The sequence below is a fragment of the Rhinolophus hipposideros genome, assembly GCF_964194185.1.
Source record: "Rhinolophus hipposideros genome assembly, chromosome: 24".
In the NCBI taxonomy this organism is placed as follows: domain Eukaryota; kingdom Metazoa; phylum Chordata; class Mammalia; order Chiroptera; family Rhinolophidae; genus Rhinolophus; species Rhinolophus hipposideros.
In genome coordinates this window covers 21626587-21642190 of record NC_138070.1, presented here as the reverse complement: position 1 = coordinate 21642190, position 15604 = coordinate 21626587, and the positions used below count along the sequence as shown (strand labels likewise).

Below are 15604 nucleotides of genomic sequence, written 5' to 3'. Positions count from 1 at the left end.
ACATTCGTTTCTCTGTGAGCAGAATTGTCTCCCACCTACCTTGGAAATCCCCGAGGTGAGGGGCGGGCATTGAGATGGGGGCTCTCACCTTCCCCAGGAGAAAGACCTTCTTAAGCTGGGCACCTCACTGCTCTGCCAGGTTTGTGTCAGGGCCCTGGGGACCTGGAGCTGAAGCTCCCATCTAAGACATATGCCCAGCCACAGACCCACCCCCTGACCGTCTGAGGGGTTGGCTTTGAGTGGTCCTGGCAGAGTCATAGAAGGGCAACAAGGCCGGAGGGCTTTGGAGGGCTTCAGAGAGGGGATGACGTCACAGCTGGGCCTCGAAGGATGCAGGAAAGCTGGCCGGGCAGAGTTGGTACGAGAGCAGCCAAAAAGATGAGAAGCATGAAATCCGCGACTGTACGAGGGGGTGCTGAGTGTCCGGAGCTGACGCAGGAGAGGTGTGAGGGCTGCTGAGGTGGGTGAAGAGAGCCGTTGTCTGAGGTTGCAAGCAGGGAAGGATGAAGCCAGGTTATTCTTTTCCAAGCTTGCACTGGCCCAGGCAGGGTGGATGGATTTGGGAGACAAGAGGGGAAGGAAGAGGCAAGATGAGGTGTGGCCTGGGGCAGGGATGATAGGGGAGTGAGGTGCAGGCTTGGGTGCCGGGAGGGGCAGGAGCATGGGGACAACCCTGGAGTCCCAGCACAGTATGAAGAAGAAACCTTTCCTCGTAATTAACCAAAGATGAAACTGGCCACCTCCAGAGGTGGTGAGCGTTCCAGATGTGCAGCCCGAGGTGGGCACCCACCTTAAAGGTGTGGGGAACAGGCATTGGGCCCGGGCACTCCAAGTGCCTGGGGACTCCCAAGGCATTGGTACCATACCTGATGACCCCTGCCTATGCCCACCCCTCAGCCAGGCTAAGCCCAACTGACTGGCAGGCTGGTTTTCAGGCCTCCTCCCCTCCCCCAGCCTGTGCCCTGGCTCCACTGGCATGGGTGGCAGGGTTGACATAAGAGGAACAGGGCCACTTCCCAGGGGAGGGCCCAGAAAATTCAGCACTCGTCTCCTCACACATCTACCCCTAAATGATTTGGAAGGACAAATATGATCCCTTGTTCATCCTCCCTGATAGCTCCCCCAAGAAGGGCAGGGGACCCTCCACTCCAGCAGCTCGTAAGGACAGCTGGGAGAGACCTGACCCCGGGTCAGGGCACCAGAAAAAGTGATCTCCACCTGTCCTTTGTCTTCAGAGGCTCTGAAGGGAGGGGTGGGGAGGAATTCAGTGAATTCCAGCGTCATGTGGACCCCGTGGTTGATGGGTCAGAGCAGAGTGCACCCGTCTGTGTCCGAGGAAGAGTGAGATCCAGGAGTGGTGGGGTCACACCGGGATCCCTGACGGCTATGGGCCTGGGCCAGCTCTGGCACACGCCTGTGGTGTCTCGACATGTGTCTGGGCAATGCTTCCAGCTTATTCCCCACTTAAGGTGCAGAGAGGAACCCAGCAGCTAGTGGTGGAGGCTTCCTGCTGAGCACGTTCTCCTTGTCCTTGGTGGGTGGCGACACACCAGCCCTGGGGCTGCCTCTTGTGCTGTGTGATTCTGAGGAACTTTCCCTGAGCTCTCCCTCCCCGGCACCACTGTGTGAGCCTGTGGTGAGGACCACAGTGAGGTCTGCAGGGCCTCAGAAGGGCCCGGCCCTTACTGCTGGGCGTGGTGGGTATCAGAAATGGCACTTTTCAAACACTGCTGTCACACCTAGGGGTGGGGTGCCAGGGCCACCCTGGCGGGGACAGCTGCTTGAAGCCATCCTTCATTCTCTCAAGTGGCATCTTTCCCTGAGCTGCTGCAAAAAGCCATGTCTGCTGAGTAGGACGAAGCGGCACTGGTGTTAGTGCCCTGGGCTAGGCTGGCCTCAGTCCCCTGGTTTTGAACAGATTGGGGTGGGGGGCAGGGTGCAGCTGGTGCCTTGTCTGGAACTACGAGGGATGCAGGGTGGCTGCCAGCTCCATCAGCCCCCCAGCCTTCAATGTCCAGTGTGACCCAGTGTGCAGGCTGTGGGGACTCAGCTAAGGGTTTAAAATCCTCTTGCTGGAAAGGCTCAGGTTGAGAGATGCCCTTGCTTTCCTCCCGAGACTGCTGGCAGGGTGGGTGTCATGAACTGAGCGTCAGGTTTATTGGATCCACCCCTTACAGGAAGCAAGCATCCAGGGAACAAGGCCCTCAGGCGGTACTGGCCCGGACACCCTGCTGTGGGCTCCATACAGACCAGGAGAAGGGTGGGGAGGAGTCGCTCACAGTGTGGTCCCTTCTGGGCAGGGGTTTCTCTAGGCTGTTGGTCATAGGAACTTACCTGGGGGCCTGCCGGCTCCGTCCAGGACGCCTCATGTCCGGGCACCACAACCTTCAGTCTGCTCAGAAGGTGCGCGCTCCTGTTCACCTGCATTCGCTCCCTGGGTCATCTTCCCTTCAGCACACTTTGACCGGATCTGAGTGGGTGTCAGACACCATACTGGTTGCAGGAATACTGCAGGGAACCAGGCCACAGGGCAGGGTGCCCAGTGCAGCAGCGGGTTAAGATTGGCGGAGGGAGGTGGGGAGGCTCCAAACTTTGGACAAAGGCAGGTTGGTGGGAATTGGGCATCCTAGGAGCCGCTGGCCGTTTTTGGCCCAAACCTAGATTTTCTGGACGCTGCTGGAGGGAGTGCACGTGTTGGGGTGAGGTCCCACACCTGAGCCTATCTCGCCAGCAACAGCTGCCAGAAGTTCACGGAAGCCACCTTTTGACCCTGAGTTCACCTCTAGGACTTATCCCATTGCTGAATCCACATCTGTGCAAACCATAGGCCCTGGGCTTCTCCCAGTGGTTGCATTTGATCAGGCGCCATCTGCTTGCTTCCCGTAGGGGACAATACTGGGCCCAGTAAATGTGTGCCCTGCAGTTTCAAAAGAGGACAGTGCCCAGTAGCACATTTGTCTTCTCTTGCCATTTATGGTGGGAAGCAGCGGGAGTGGCCACACTCCCATCCTCCTTGGGACACTGAGACGGGTCCAGGTCGCCCTTGATTGAACAGAGTCCCCTCTGAGCTCCATGGCAGCTCCGGTGGCAGCAGCCTTCCTCACACGCCCGCCCTGGTCCCACAGGGCATCTGGCGGATCCCTGTGGACGAGATCGACCGGCCAGGCAGCTTCGCCTGGCACATGAACCGCTCCATCGTGCTGTTGCTCAAGGTGCTGGCCCAGCTCCGGGACCACAGCACCCTGCTGAAGGTGTCCTCCATGCTGCAGCGGACCCCGGACCAGGGCAAGTGAGTGCAGCACACGCACTGGCAGGAGCCCCTCGGCCCTGTCCACCAGGGTGTCTCTACATTGGTCGGGGAACCCAGACCAGCCCTTCTCCTCAGGGACCTCTCTGATCCAAGGTCTAGAACCCAAACAGCACCACTCCTGCCCTGGACACCTGGGGCGAACACAGACTCTGGACCCACTGGATTTGACTTCCTCATTGAGACTGGACAATGCAGTCTTTCCTCTCCTCCTGCTTCTCCCCATTGGGGCTCTCACGTCCTGAGGATACAGGTGTCCAGATGATAGCTAGGGTACCCCAGGTGAAGGCCGGTAATAATAGGAGGGCCTGGGCCTCAGAGGTAACCAGGGATCTCTCTGCCAGGAGAGGTGGGGCAGACAGAACCGAGGGACATCCCCTACAGCTGTCACTTGCAGGGTGTGTGGGGGAATCCCAGCAGAGATGCAGCTCAGATAAAGTCTAGCCCAACCGTGAGTCCTCATGCTGCCAGCTGGACCGGCAGCTGTCCTCCCTCCATGCCTGCAGTACCTCCCCTCCCCGCTGCCTCATTCACCTGCCCCAGGCCAGGAGCTGGGGAGAGGCCTTCAGCTGGAGCCTGGGGAACACCGGAGGCAGGCTTGTGGGAGAGAAGCCAGAGGCTCCCGGCTCTCACTGAGCCTGGCCCTGCCCACCCTATGTCTGGGGCAGGCTTCTGGGGAGCAAACCCCAAGCCAATGGGAAGGGGGGACACTGAGGGATCAAGAGTTGTTCTCGGGACAGGAGGGGTTCGGACCACCATCCGCAGTGCTGTGTGGCTCTGACGCTCTGCTGTCCTCTCTGGCCCTCCCTGTGTGCCTGTAGGAAGTATCTGCGAGATGCTGATCGCCAGGTCCTGGCACAACGGGCCTTCATCCTCACTGTGAAGGTGCTGGAGGACACACTGAGCGAGCTCTCGGAGGTACGCTGGCCACAGCCTCCTCCTCTCCCGGGGGGCCCCAGCCCCGCCTCTCACACACCAGTGCCCTTAGGCAGGTCCCCTGGTCCCCACCTGCCTCCCCAGTGGGGAAAGTCAACTGCAGTAATGAGCACACAGACACTAGGCAAACTTGTGGTCAGTGAGGATGGTAATACATTCCCCAGGTGCTCCCACCCAGGGCTACCTGTCGCAGCCAGGTGAGCTCAGGTAACAGCAGCTGTAATGATGAAGCTGGCCATCCCCCCGCCCTCACCCAGCTGGCTTCCCACAGGCTAAATGAGGCCCTTCTCACCCTCCAAGGCAGGCGCAGTCCTTGTTCCGTTTCACAGGTGAGCACCCTGAGGCCCAGAAGGTTAGGTCTTCGGCTTAGCGGGTGGGGCCTTTGGGACCTGAGCCAGGGCAGTCTGCCTGCAGTGCTCCCTGCCCAGTAAGACTGGCTGGGCTGTGGTACAGGGGCCCAGGGCAGTGCCCCCTGTGCCCCTCACCCTGGCCTCTGTGCACTGGGGGCACATGAGAGCCCAGGACAGGAGGAGTCAGCTCTGCAGCAAGCCCGGCAGGTCACCTTCCCGTCAGTTGCCTAGCCAGGGCTGCCCTGAGGCTCACATTGAAAGGAAGGCCATCCTGGCCCTGCCAGGCCTCTTTTTCTGCAGCAGTGCCACCTCCAGAGCCCCGTCAGTCCCTCTCAAGGCTGGAGGTACAGAGCAGGGAGGGCCTTCCTCAGGCAGGACTCCAGACCCAGCCCTGGCCCGCAAGCAGATGGGCAGAGCCAGAGTGGCCTTGAATGGGAGAGGCCTGGGAGGGTCTGTCACACCTGGTGCCCAGGGGTGCATTTTTGTGGAGACACCAGACATGGAGTCTTTTACCTTCATTTTTCTTATAGGGGTCAGAACACCGAGGGCCCAAGGCCTGTGGCCTTCCTGGAGCCAGGATGACTACCGACGTCTCCCACAAGGCCAGTCCTGAGGATGGCCAGGAGGGCCTCCCCCACCCAAAGAAGCCCCCTCTGGCTGACGGCTCAGGGCCAGGGGCCGAGCCAGGGGGCAAAGCGTGTCCCCTCAACCACCGTCCTGTGGTCATGGATGCAGGAGACAGTGCAGACCAGGCTGGGGAGCAAAAGGACAAGGAGAGCCCCCGGGCGGGGCCCACTGAGCCCATGGACACCGGTGAGGCTGCTGCCCGCCGCTCGGACTCAGAGCGGGCGCCGCCCCTCCCGCCAGGCCGCCCTCCTCGGGACCGGGCTCCTGAGAGCCGGCCTACCGAGCTGTCCCTGGAGGAGCTGAGCATCAGCACCCGGCAGCAGCCCGGCCTGCTCACAGCAGCCCAGCCAGCCCTGGCCACCTCCACTAGTGTAGCTACCACCACCACCACGGCCAGGGCAGGCAGCCACCCCGAGGAGCCACCCCCACGGCCCAGCCGCAAGAGGAAGCTCCTGGAGGACACGGAGTCGGGCAAGACGCTTCTGCTGGACGCCTACCGGGTGTGGCAGCAGGGCCAGAAGGGCATGGCCTATGACCTGGGCCGCATCGAGAGGATCATGTCTGAGACCTACATGCTCATCAAGCAGGTTGGTGGTCGCAGGGTGGCTCTGCTTCTGTTGCCATGGAGACCGTGCCCAGTCTGCCCAGGTGTGCCAGGGCCTGCCCCTGGGGGTGGGTGTTGGGGTCTTTCCCACCCACTCCTGCTGTTCACTTCCTTACATTTGAGGTTTCCTACAACATTCTCGTGATAGAATTAGAAAAACAATACGCACGTCAAGGGATCGTGTTATGTTAATAGGCTTTAAATGGGTTACAATTTTATTTGTCATTATACCTCAATAAAACGGGATAAAACATACCAGAAACAAAACAAAACAAAAAACTAGCTTTAGAAGGTGTATTCCACCTCAAAGGAAATCCAGCGCAGGGAGACAGGTCCCCTGAGCCCACCGCGGTGACGGGGCGCTGGGGCACTTCCTCAGAGACCATGTGGCTGCTGCTCCCTGAGTGTATGAGGAGGCTCTGTTGCCCCTCTGATTTTGCCTTTCTTTTTTACAAAAACAAACAAGAAACGCTTTAGGCACATAATTTTTGCTCTATTTAAGATGATTCCCACAGGAAGAACCCCCAGAACTGCAATAGTTGGCTCAAACAGGTGACCACCCTGACATGCAGTTTCTTCCCAAACTCGGGCAGTTTGCAGAGCCACTTTTGAGAGTTTATTGCCGCCTCACCAACATCCAGTATTAGCTTTTATTTGTTTTTTGTTGCTGATTAAGTAGGAAAACACAACAACAAGCCTTGTGTTCCCTGCTGAGGGCAGGCCCTTGCCACACATTGTCCGCGCCAGCCCGGCGGCTCCGAGCACTGCAGCCCACCTCCCTCACGCCTGCCCGCTGCTCAGCCAAGGTGGCCTCCCCAGCCTTGTCTCACCCCGCTGTGCCTTGGCTCTTGGTCTCTGGGTCAACTCAGACCTGCCCACCACCCACACCTCAGATTCTGAAAGGCCCTGCATCTGCCAGCCTCAGCCCCTGAGGACGGAATAATACAGCCACAGGAATGAACCTGGCACTGCCAGGTGGGCCCTGGAGGATGGACCTGGGGGATGGATGTGCACTGCCCAGACTTTCCAGGCAGGCTTGGTTCCTGGGGGGCAGCAGTGGGAGGGCTCCTCATGGGAGCTGGTCTGCCAGCTGCAGCGGCCGGGCGCTCTGACCTCAGGCGTTGCCTTGCTCAGGTGGATGAGGAGACCGCGCTGGAACAGGCCGTGAAGTTCTGTCAGGTGCACCTCGGGGCCGCCGCCCAGAGACAGGTAAGCCTGTCCCAGCCTGTGCTAACCTTGTTGTGCAGGGTCTGCCCCACACCGAGGCCCCAGGCTGCAGGCAAAGAAGTGGGTACACCCCAGGAAGGGACTGTTCCTGTGGTCAGTGGGTCAGTGGGGCTCAGGGGAGACGGGCAAAGGGCAGCTGAGCCTTGGGCCCACAGGGAGCCCCTGATCACCAGCCCAGGTGGGGTGCCGTCGTACAGTTGGGTGGGGCCTTGGCAGGCCCAGACCCCAGCTCTGAAAGTGTGACCTGAGGGGTCCCCTCACCTCAGCTACCTTTTCTGTAAATGGGGAGATGACCTCACCTGGAAAGGTTGCTCCATGTGGCACAGAGACAGAAGAAGTAACGTTGAAGCCAGTATACCCTAGCAGATTAGGAGCAGAGTGGGTGAGGGTCCAGGTGTTTATTCAGCGAGGGAGGGAGCAGGATGGCGATGTGGTCTCATTGTGTTTTTGGAAAGAGCCCTGGCTGTTGGGGGGTGTGAATGGGCTCATGTAGAGACTGGGTGGGTCCAAGAGACATGAGAAGGTGGGCTGTAAGACTTGGTGACGGGAAGGAAGGGTAAGGCCCTTCTGGGCCCTGGCAGACAGATCTTCACCTGGGAGGGCGCCATCTGGGGTTGACACTGGGTTTGTGTTGTCTGAGACTCTCCCAAGGCAGAGGCTGAACAGGAGGAAGGTCAGGGGTCCACACCCAGAGGAACGATCCAGGCTGGAGCCCTGGGTGTCTGTGTCCCCGAAGCCATTGATGTAGAGCCAGGAGGGGACATAGGCAGGACCAAGCTCCGAGGCCAAGCTGCTGGGGAGAATCCAGACAGGATCGAGTGGTGTCCAGGAAGGCGAGCATGCCCAGGGGCTGGCCGGCTGGCCAGCACACTGGGCCAGTGAGGATGGGGCCCAGTAGATTTGGGGATCAGAGACCAGGGCTGTTTTTGCGAAGTGGTTGGGCTGGGGAGGGACTAGAGATGAAGGAAAAGGTCTCCCTGAAAGAGGCCCAGCTCAAGGAAAGGCCTTTTGGGCAAGATCTAGCCAGCAGAGAAAGGGGCCAACTCTCTCAGACAGGGGTGGGGAGACCACAGCGCCTCTGTTCAACATTGCGGAGGGGGCATCTTTTTGTACCGCACATGGGTGGTTTGCAGGAGTTACCCCCGGGCCAGGGTCACTGAGTTAAAGGGTAGGTACTTGCCATTTGAATAGGTGCAGCCTCTTGTCCCCAGGGGCTCGACTGCCCCTAACCCAGTTGCACGAGTGTGCAGGCCTTGTCTTCCCACCCCTCACTCACACGGGGGCCCTCCCTTAGTGTTTCCCCTGGAGAAGTGTGTCATGAGGGTGTCTTGAAGCAGGAACTAAGGGCAGTTGACATCCCTGTGCAGCCTAGGGACTTCCTCTCAGTGGATGTGGCTTTGGGCCACCACCCCTGCCTGGGCTCTAGGTCCGGGGATTCAGCCTTGAGCAAGCAGGCTGTGGGCCACACAGGTGGGGCAGTCTCCCAGCTGAGGGCCAGACTCCCTGGATAGACACGCCCTGCCAGCCGGCCGTGCCCACCACTCTATTATGCCCAAGTAGCCAGAGGGCTCCCATTTCTTAGATGGGAAGATTGAGGCCCAAAGGAGACCAGCACCCAGCTGGGTCCTGGCCTGTCAGAAGCCCAGGAAGGGACTTTGGGAAAGGCAACAGTTGCTGCTCCTGATCTGCTCAGGGACCGTCACAGCTGTCCTGGGCCCACCTCTGGCCAGGACTGGGAAGGAGGTTGCCATGGCTTTCAGAGCCTGCTGCTCCCACCCCTCAGGGAGTGTCCATTTTGCTGGAGGCATGTCTCCGTTGCCATGGCAGCCCAGCGCACGCCTGGAGGGCCTCTGGACATAAATAGAGGCTCAGTGCCATTGCCTGCAGCTGAGGCCCGTGAGGACGGACACAGCACTCACCTTCCCCCGGTGTATCTGCCCGTGAGAGACAGGTCTGTTCTGCCCACCCTCCCACTGGAGGCCTAGGCTCTTCTCAGATTCTCACCTCACAGCAGAGTCTCAGGGCAACTGCACCATGTGGGGCTGAAGATGGGGTGTCTCAAGCGAAACAAATGTCAGAAGAGGTAGGGTCCTCAGGGACCCCGACTACCAAGGTGCCCTGAGCAGGTGTGAGACTCCCACATCCACAGCCTCGGGGGAGGGGTCCCACCAGCTTAATAAAGTGGGCGCGGGGCTGGGAACCTTAGAGCTGGGAGTCCGCTCACATGTTGGCACCCAGCCCCTGAGCTCTGCTCTGGGCTGTGCAGGCACCCTGCCCTACCTTGCAGCATGGCATCGGGGAGCTGCACTGTCACACCCGTCCCAGGAGGGTGGCTTTCAGTGCAGAGTAGAAGGGGCCTGGTGGCAGAGGGAAGGAACTGTGTATACCAACACGAGGAGGCCCCAAAGGCTTAGAAAACTGAAGGAATGTGGTGCGGGTTGCTGCTGGGGTTGCCAAGGCCAGGCTGCAGGCAGAGAGCCTGCTTTGCCGGGCTGGGGTCAGCTTTGGGGCTACAGTCTTAAGCCCAGGGAGCTGACTCTTGCCGTATCACTCTAGCTCCCTCAACCCTCCCACTAGTGGCCCTTGGGAGGTCACCCTTGAGGATTGACCTTCGTTACTGCAGCCCCTCATCAGGCACTATGACCCCCTGCCCTGAGTCGTGACCGACACACTCCTCCCAGGCTGGCACCCAGGATGGGAGGGTGAAACCGGCTGGAGGTTCTGGCCAGCCTGAGGCCACTGCTGAGTGGCCAGCAGCACGGCCTGGACATCCTCCCAGAGGGGAATTCTGTACCCTAGCAGTGTCCTAGCGTGAGCAGTGTCTTCAGGGTTGCCTGTGCACCTCTCTGGCAGCATTGGGGGCCCAGAGTGTGGCGCCGTGAGTGAGGGCTGTCGGTGGCCCCCAGCCTAGACAGCTGTCCCGTGGGACAGTATGGGCTCAGGGCTGCCCAGCCAGTCTTTCTCATCTCCCTTTTGTCCTCACAGGCCGCAGGGGACACACCCACCACCCCAAAGCACCCCAAGGACAGCCGAGAGAACTTCTTCCCTGTAGCTGTGGCCCCTACAGCCCCTGAGCCTGTGCCAGCAGATACTCTCCAACGGCCCAGTGACGCCCACACCAAGCCCCGCCCTGCACCGGCTGCCACCACAGCTCTCATCACCTGCCCTCCCTCGGCGTCAGTCTCCACCTCAGACCCAGCCAAGGACCCTGGGCTCCCCCAGCCACACGGGCCTGAGGCCACCCCTAGCATGGCCTCTCTGGGCCCAGGTGAGTCCTATCCTGTGCCTCTGCGGTGTGAGGCCTGGCTAGGCCAGAGCTGGGCCAAGGTGCCTGCCATCCGCTAGCAGCAAGTCCCGTGCCTTGCCTGGAGAATGGGGGTGGGGGGGATGCAGGGCACCCTCCATCCTGCTGATCCCTGAGGAGCACATCCCAGGAGCTGGGGGTGGCGGCGGGGCAGGCCCTGCTGGCCTACTCATCAGCCACTTGCCCCGGTGGGCACATCGTGCGCCCACCACTTTCTTAAGTTAACCGTCTGGCGCCTCTGTCTCCCAATCAGTAAAAGGGGGTTGGTGACAACACCCCCTCTCACACAGGTGCGGTGAGGAGGGAGGGAGGGAGCACCAACATTGATGACATTGGCCTTTGTTTGCTCCTCCCACAAAGCCTTAGGATAAAGAGATAAAATAGGAGATGTTGGGGGAGCAGGAAAGTTCTGACCCTGAGTACACATGTGACCTCCCAGGCCTATGAGTAGGCTCAGGGAGCCTGCTGATGGAGGGGCAGACCTGGTTGGATCCCCACACCCCAGTGGACACGACAGGTGGCAGCCAGCCAGGATGGGGGCAGGGTGGATTAGTGGGCTTATGCAGGAAAAGGGACAGGGCAAGGCAGGTCCATTAGAGGAGGGAGGGAGTCCTTGTTCCTTCTAAACCCAGGATGCATCTAGGAATGGCAGCTGAGGACAGGGGCGCAGACAGACCTGAAGCTTTCTCAGGAGGGGTCACTGAGGCAGTGCCTCAAAGGCCAGTGGGCAAGAGGGAAGTGGGCAAGGCGTCCTGACCGGCCTTCCCCTGCCTCTCCCCGTGCTGCGTGGACCTGACCTGCACCCTTGCTGAGGCCCTGCACTGGCCCCCAGCTAGGCACCCCTCTGCCCACACACCCAGCTTGTCCCCAAAGGCTGCCTGTCCTCCCAATTGCAGTCCCATGTCGAGGGCCACATCTGGGACTGCTGCTCTCAGCCCTGCAACCTGGGCTGTGTCATTTCCTGAAGAATGGGACAGCCACCCTGGCGGGAGTGCCCGGCAGGAGCCAGACCTGAGAGCTCCAGCCAGCCATGACCTAGGAGCACTGCCTGTCTGGAGGCAGAGGCTGGCATCCTCCCTCTCTTCTCTCTTCCCTACGTTTCAAGCGTCACATGCTGATGCAGTCACCTGATGCCATCTCCAGTTGGCTTGGAGGATCGTGGAAGCGTAAGGACCCGCTACCCAATCAGTTACAATTGTGCTAGCTGTGGCCCTATGAGACGAAGCATCCTTCCCCTCGGGTCAGCCCCTGTGGCCATTTGTTCTGAGAGGAGCCTCTGACGTCTACAGGACAAAGAGGAGGGGAAGACCTGTGAGTGGTGGTTCCGCCATCAGGTGACCGTGGCTATCCCTGTTCCTCCCTGTGTATCCCTCACTGTAGCTCAGTGTCCAGCACACAATGTATAAGATGGAGGCGATAGCATTACAGGATTCAGAATAGTGCTTGGCAGACAGTGAGCATAGCCACGTTGTAGGTTTTGGTGGCGGTAGTGATTTCAAAGGGCAGTGTGGCGTCTGCTGCCCAGGGCAGGGAGTCACTTTCACAAAGGCCCAGCTCCTGTTCTTCCATGGTTTCTCCACCTCGGGCTGTCTTCCCCCCCCTGACTCTTGCCCCTGTGAGCCTGTAGTCTCTAAGGATAAGGAAATGTGGAAGGGTCAAGCTGTCAGCTGATCGTCTGAGTTCACTTAAATTGCGAGCAGGCTTCTGGTCTTCTCTGGCTATTGGCTGGAGGCCTCAGTTCCTCCCCTGTGGGCCGGTCCATAAGCTCATGTGTCCCTGAGTCATGGCTGCTGGCTTCCCCCAGGATCCAGGATCCAAGAGAGACAGACAGAGATAGAGAGAGAGCTCGAAGGAAGCATCACTGTCCTTTACAACCTAATGTCAGAAGTGACTGACCATCCCTGGTGTTGGCTACACACAGCGTGACACAAGGTGCGAGGGTTCCTCGGGTCCTGAACACCAGGGCCATCAGGGCCAGTCTTGAGCCTGCCTAGTAGCTGCCTTTTCTCTCCCAGTCCTGTCCCCAAGCAGGCCCCAAACTGTATTTTGCACTTTTTTCCTCTGTTAGATCTGTGAACGAGTGTGTGTTTCCTAGTGTATATATTCTTCAGCCTAGAGAGTTGATCCTTTTCTATTTTCTTCCCCAAAACTAAATTAAATGGCCTTTTGCTAGATGGACCTCTTGCATGACATTGGGCGTGGCGGACGGCCTGAGAATGTGTGCTGGATGGGCCAGGCACTCGCATGCCCTCCCCCGGCCTCCCCACCGGCACCACCCCCACCCCGCCCTACCCCACACGTCTGCATCTGCCTTGTGGCGTGACCTGCTGGTCTTTAAGGCTGCCACAGGTAGATGGCATTTGGCTGGCCATGTTGGAGTTGGTACCCCCAGTGGTTCCTGGAGCGTTCGGGGGTGGTGTCATTGCCAGGCTGGTTCAGGCTCATCTCCCCAGAGCCCATCTCCCACAGCCTCCAGAATAGGGAAGGCACCAGGAAGGAGCCTCCTAGCAGGGTCCTGGATCCCTAGATGTGATGGGGTTGCCTGGTAGTGTGGCCGCATCTGCCACTCCTGGTGACCAACAGGCATAGGTTCGGGTGGACAGGGAGGGTGGCGCCTAGAGCTACAGCTGGGGACAGCAACACAGCTTGTGAGCCACCCGGGAGAGCAGGCTTAAGGACATTTTCCCAGGACACAGGCCCCACGGTGTGAGTGCAGAGGGCAGCTGCAGGGGAGACCTTGACAGCCACTAGCTCCAGGGTGGGCAGGCCTTCCCCCGACTGGGCTGTCCCTCACGCAGGCCTTCCACCTCCAGCCAGAGGGAAGGCGTCTGGCAGTGTCCATTCTTGACTTCTTACCTGCCAGGGCCTGAGAGAGGAGCGCGTGCTCTCAAGCTTCCCTGGTCACTAGGGAAGACATCACCCACCCACCCAGGCCACGCTGATGAGGGCCGTGGGAGCAGAGAGGGCGCTGCAGGCCTCAGGACCAGCCTGGGTGAGGACTTGAGCAGGGTCCCGCCCACCCATGAAGGTTCCACCCACCAAGTGGGTTCAGTGGCTGCAGGGTTGGCCTCATACCAATCGAGAAGCCAGAAAGAGTGTGAGCCAGGGCTGGGGGTCTCCTAGGACATGGGCCTTGGGGACCCAGCACCCAGGCTGTGAGTCTGCCCAGGAGGGCAAGGAGAGTTGCCTGCATGCTCAGGATTCCAGCCTAGTCACCTGCTTCCCACAGACAGAGACCTAGAGGTGGGGGACTCAGGGGAGCCCCAGACAGTCCTTCTCTGAAGGCCGAGGCCCGGGCAGGTCCCCTCCTCCTCAGGCCCACCTCTAGTCCTCACAGTGGCCTCGGGGAGGGGAAGGGTTGCCTGGCCTGGGGAGCCCTGTCCCAAGTGTCCCTCTTCCTGGCCACCCACCCAGAAGGAAGGACCTGGGAAAGGTGGACAGTCCCCTGGGGTGGGAGGGAGTCAGCCTGATACCTGTCCCCACTGAGGGCAGCCTCCAGCAGCCACAGGACCTGTCCAAGTATATCAGGCCCCACTTCATCGCGTCCTGCACCCCCCCATCCCACCTGAGCAGCCCCTCCAGGCCAGTCAGCCAGGCCCTTCAGAGAGCAGTTGCAAAAGGAGAGTTGGGTCCAGGCAGGACCCATTGCTACCTGTGAAGGGCCTGGACCAGCCACCCAGCACGCCTGCCTTGTGGGCACATTCCTGGCCGCAGTGGCCTGAGTCCTACACAGTGACACAGGATTTCGGCTGCTCCTTCTGCTCCTTGGAGGACAGCAGGAGGAGCCTTCCAGGGTTCTCAGCCCTGCCTACCTTTGTGTATGTGGCTGGCCCCACTGTGCACGGAGAGTCTGTGACCGTGATTGCCAGCAGCGAGGCCTGAGGGAGGGAGACAGTGGTCGTGGCTCAGGCAGCCAGGGAAGGGGAAGGCGCTGTCCTGGAGGGTCTGGAGGCTAACAGGCAGGAAGCCTGGGCTACTCCACGGCCTGTCTCTGTCCCAGTCCCAGGGCTGTCATTCCTGCCTGTCCAAGGAGATGAGGGGAGTGCTCCTGGCAGAAGGAACTGATGGGCAAAGTGGGGGAGTGGAAGGGGAGTGGGGTGGTGGCCCATGTGGCGGGAGATGATGGGGCTGAATAAGAAAGAGGAGAGCAGCCTAAGGAACTGGACTGAGAAGAAGCCTGGACGTTGCTGGGAGCTGAGGGGAGGGTGGAGGCAGGTCCTGGGGCCTGGGAGTGAGCGACTGCTGCTGACTAATGGCCTGGCTGGTGGCCATGGTGCAGTCTTCGTCGCTTGGGCCCATGTAGGCCTTGGCATGACTGAGGCCAATTCCCAGCCCCTGCCTTGTACCAGGGAAGGTGTGGCCTGGCGGGAAGGCATGGTGCCAGCATACCACTCCATCCACTTTGGTCTTAGCTGGTTTGTTTGGTTTTGGGTCCTGTGTTTCTGATTGACTGTTTCTGATTGCCACTCCTGTAAGCTGGGGGGAGGACGGAAGCATGCAGTCTTGGTGTCGCCCCCACTGTGTCAGGTCCACAACAGGCCAGGTGGGGAGCTGACCCTACCAATGTCCACTGGGAACAGGGGCAGCGGGGTGAGTGGTTTCCTGTCCAGTACCAGCCTGGCCCCACCCAGGCGATTCTTTCAGAGGAGCCCCTGCTGGTCCATGGTGACTCAGTAGGGGTAGACAGCCACCTCAGCTCAGCTCAGGCGCCCTGCCAGGTGTCCCAGGACATGGGAGAGAGGGGCTCTGTTCCTTGGGCTGGGTCAGGATGTAACCCATAGCCACCTTGTGTCCCCACAGAGGGAGAAGAGCTGGCAGGAGGGGCAGAGAGCACCAGCCACCTGCCTCAGGAGCCTCAGTGCAGTGAGCAGGTGAAGACAGCTCCCGAGGGCCTCCCAGCAGAGCCGCACTGCTGGCCAGCAGAGGCCACCCCCCACCCAGGCACGGAGCCTGCCTGCAGCCAGGGTAAGGCGTCGGGAGCACCCCAACAGTGGCCCCCATGGCCAGCAGCCAGGGTGGGCTTCCCAGCAGAGGCGCCTCCCTCCCCTGGAAGGGTGGAAGAGGCTGGCAGGTTGGGGCCCAGAGAAGGCCCAATGGTGAGGTCCAGATAGGGGAAGCCCTGGCTGAAGAGCCTGGTAGGCTGAGGTGCAGAGAGAGGGGTGACAGAGGAGCCCCTGAAAACCCCTCACTCCACTGCCAGCTCCACAGAGGGGAATAGCAAGGGCAGGCAGAAGCCAGGCCCAGGAAGC

General features: G+C 60.2%; 1 protein-coding gene across 3 annotated transcripts in view; it reads left to right on the top strand.

The window, feature by feature from the left end:
* The window catches only part of CABIN1 (calcineurin binding protein 1), a 145671-nt gene that overhangs the window by 128438 nt on the left and 1629 nt on the right, over window positions 1-15604 (top strand). For all 3 annotated transcript variants that reach the window (XM_081036848.1, XM_081036847.1, XM_081036849.1), the window contains 6 exons: window positions 3126-3289; window positions 4129-4225; window positions 5124-5807; window positions 6959-7033; window positions 10037-10319; window positions 15156-15320. In XM_081036848.1, the coding sequence (XP_080892974.1) occupies window positions 3126-3289; window positions 4129-4225; window positions 5124-5807; window positions 6959-7033; window positions 10037-10319; window positions 15156-15320 (1468 nt within the window). The remainder of the gene's footprint in view (window positions 1-3125; window positions 3290-4128; window positions 4226-5123; window positions 5808-6958; window positions 7034-10036; window positions 10320-15155; window positions 15321-15604) is intronic.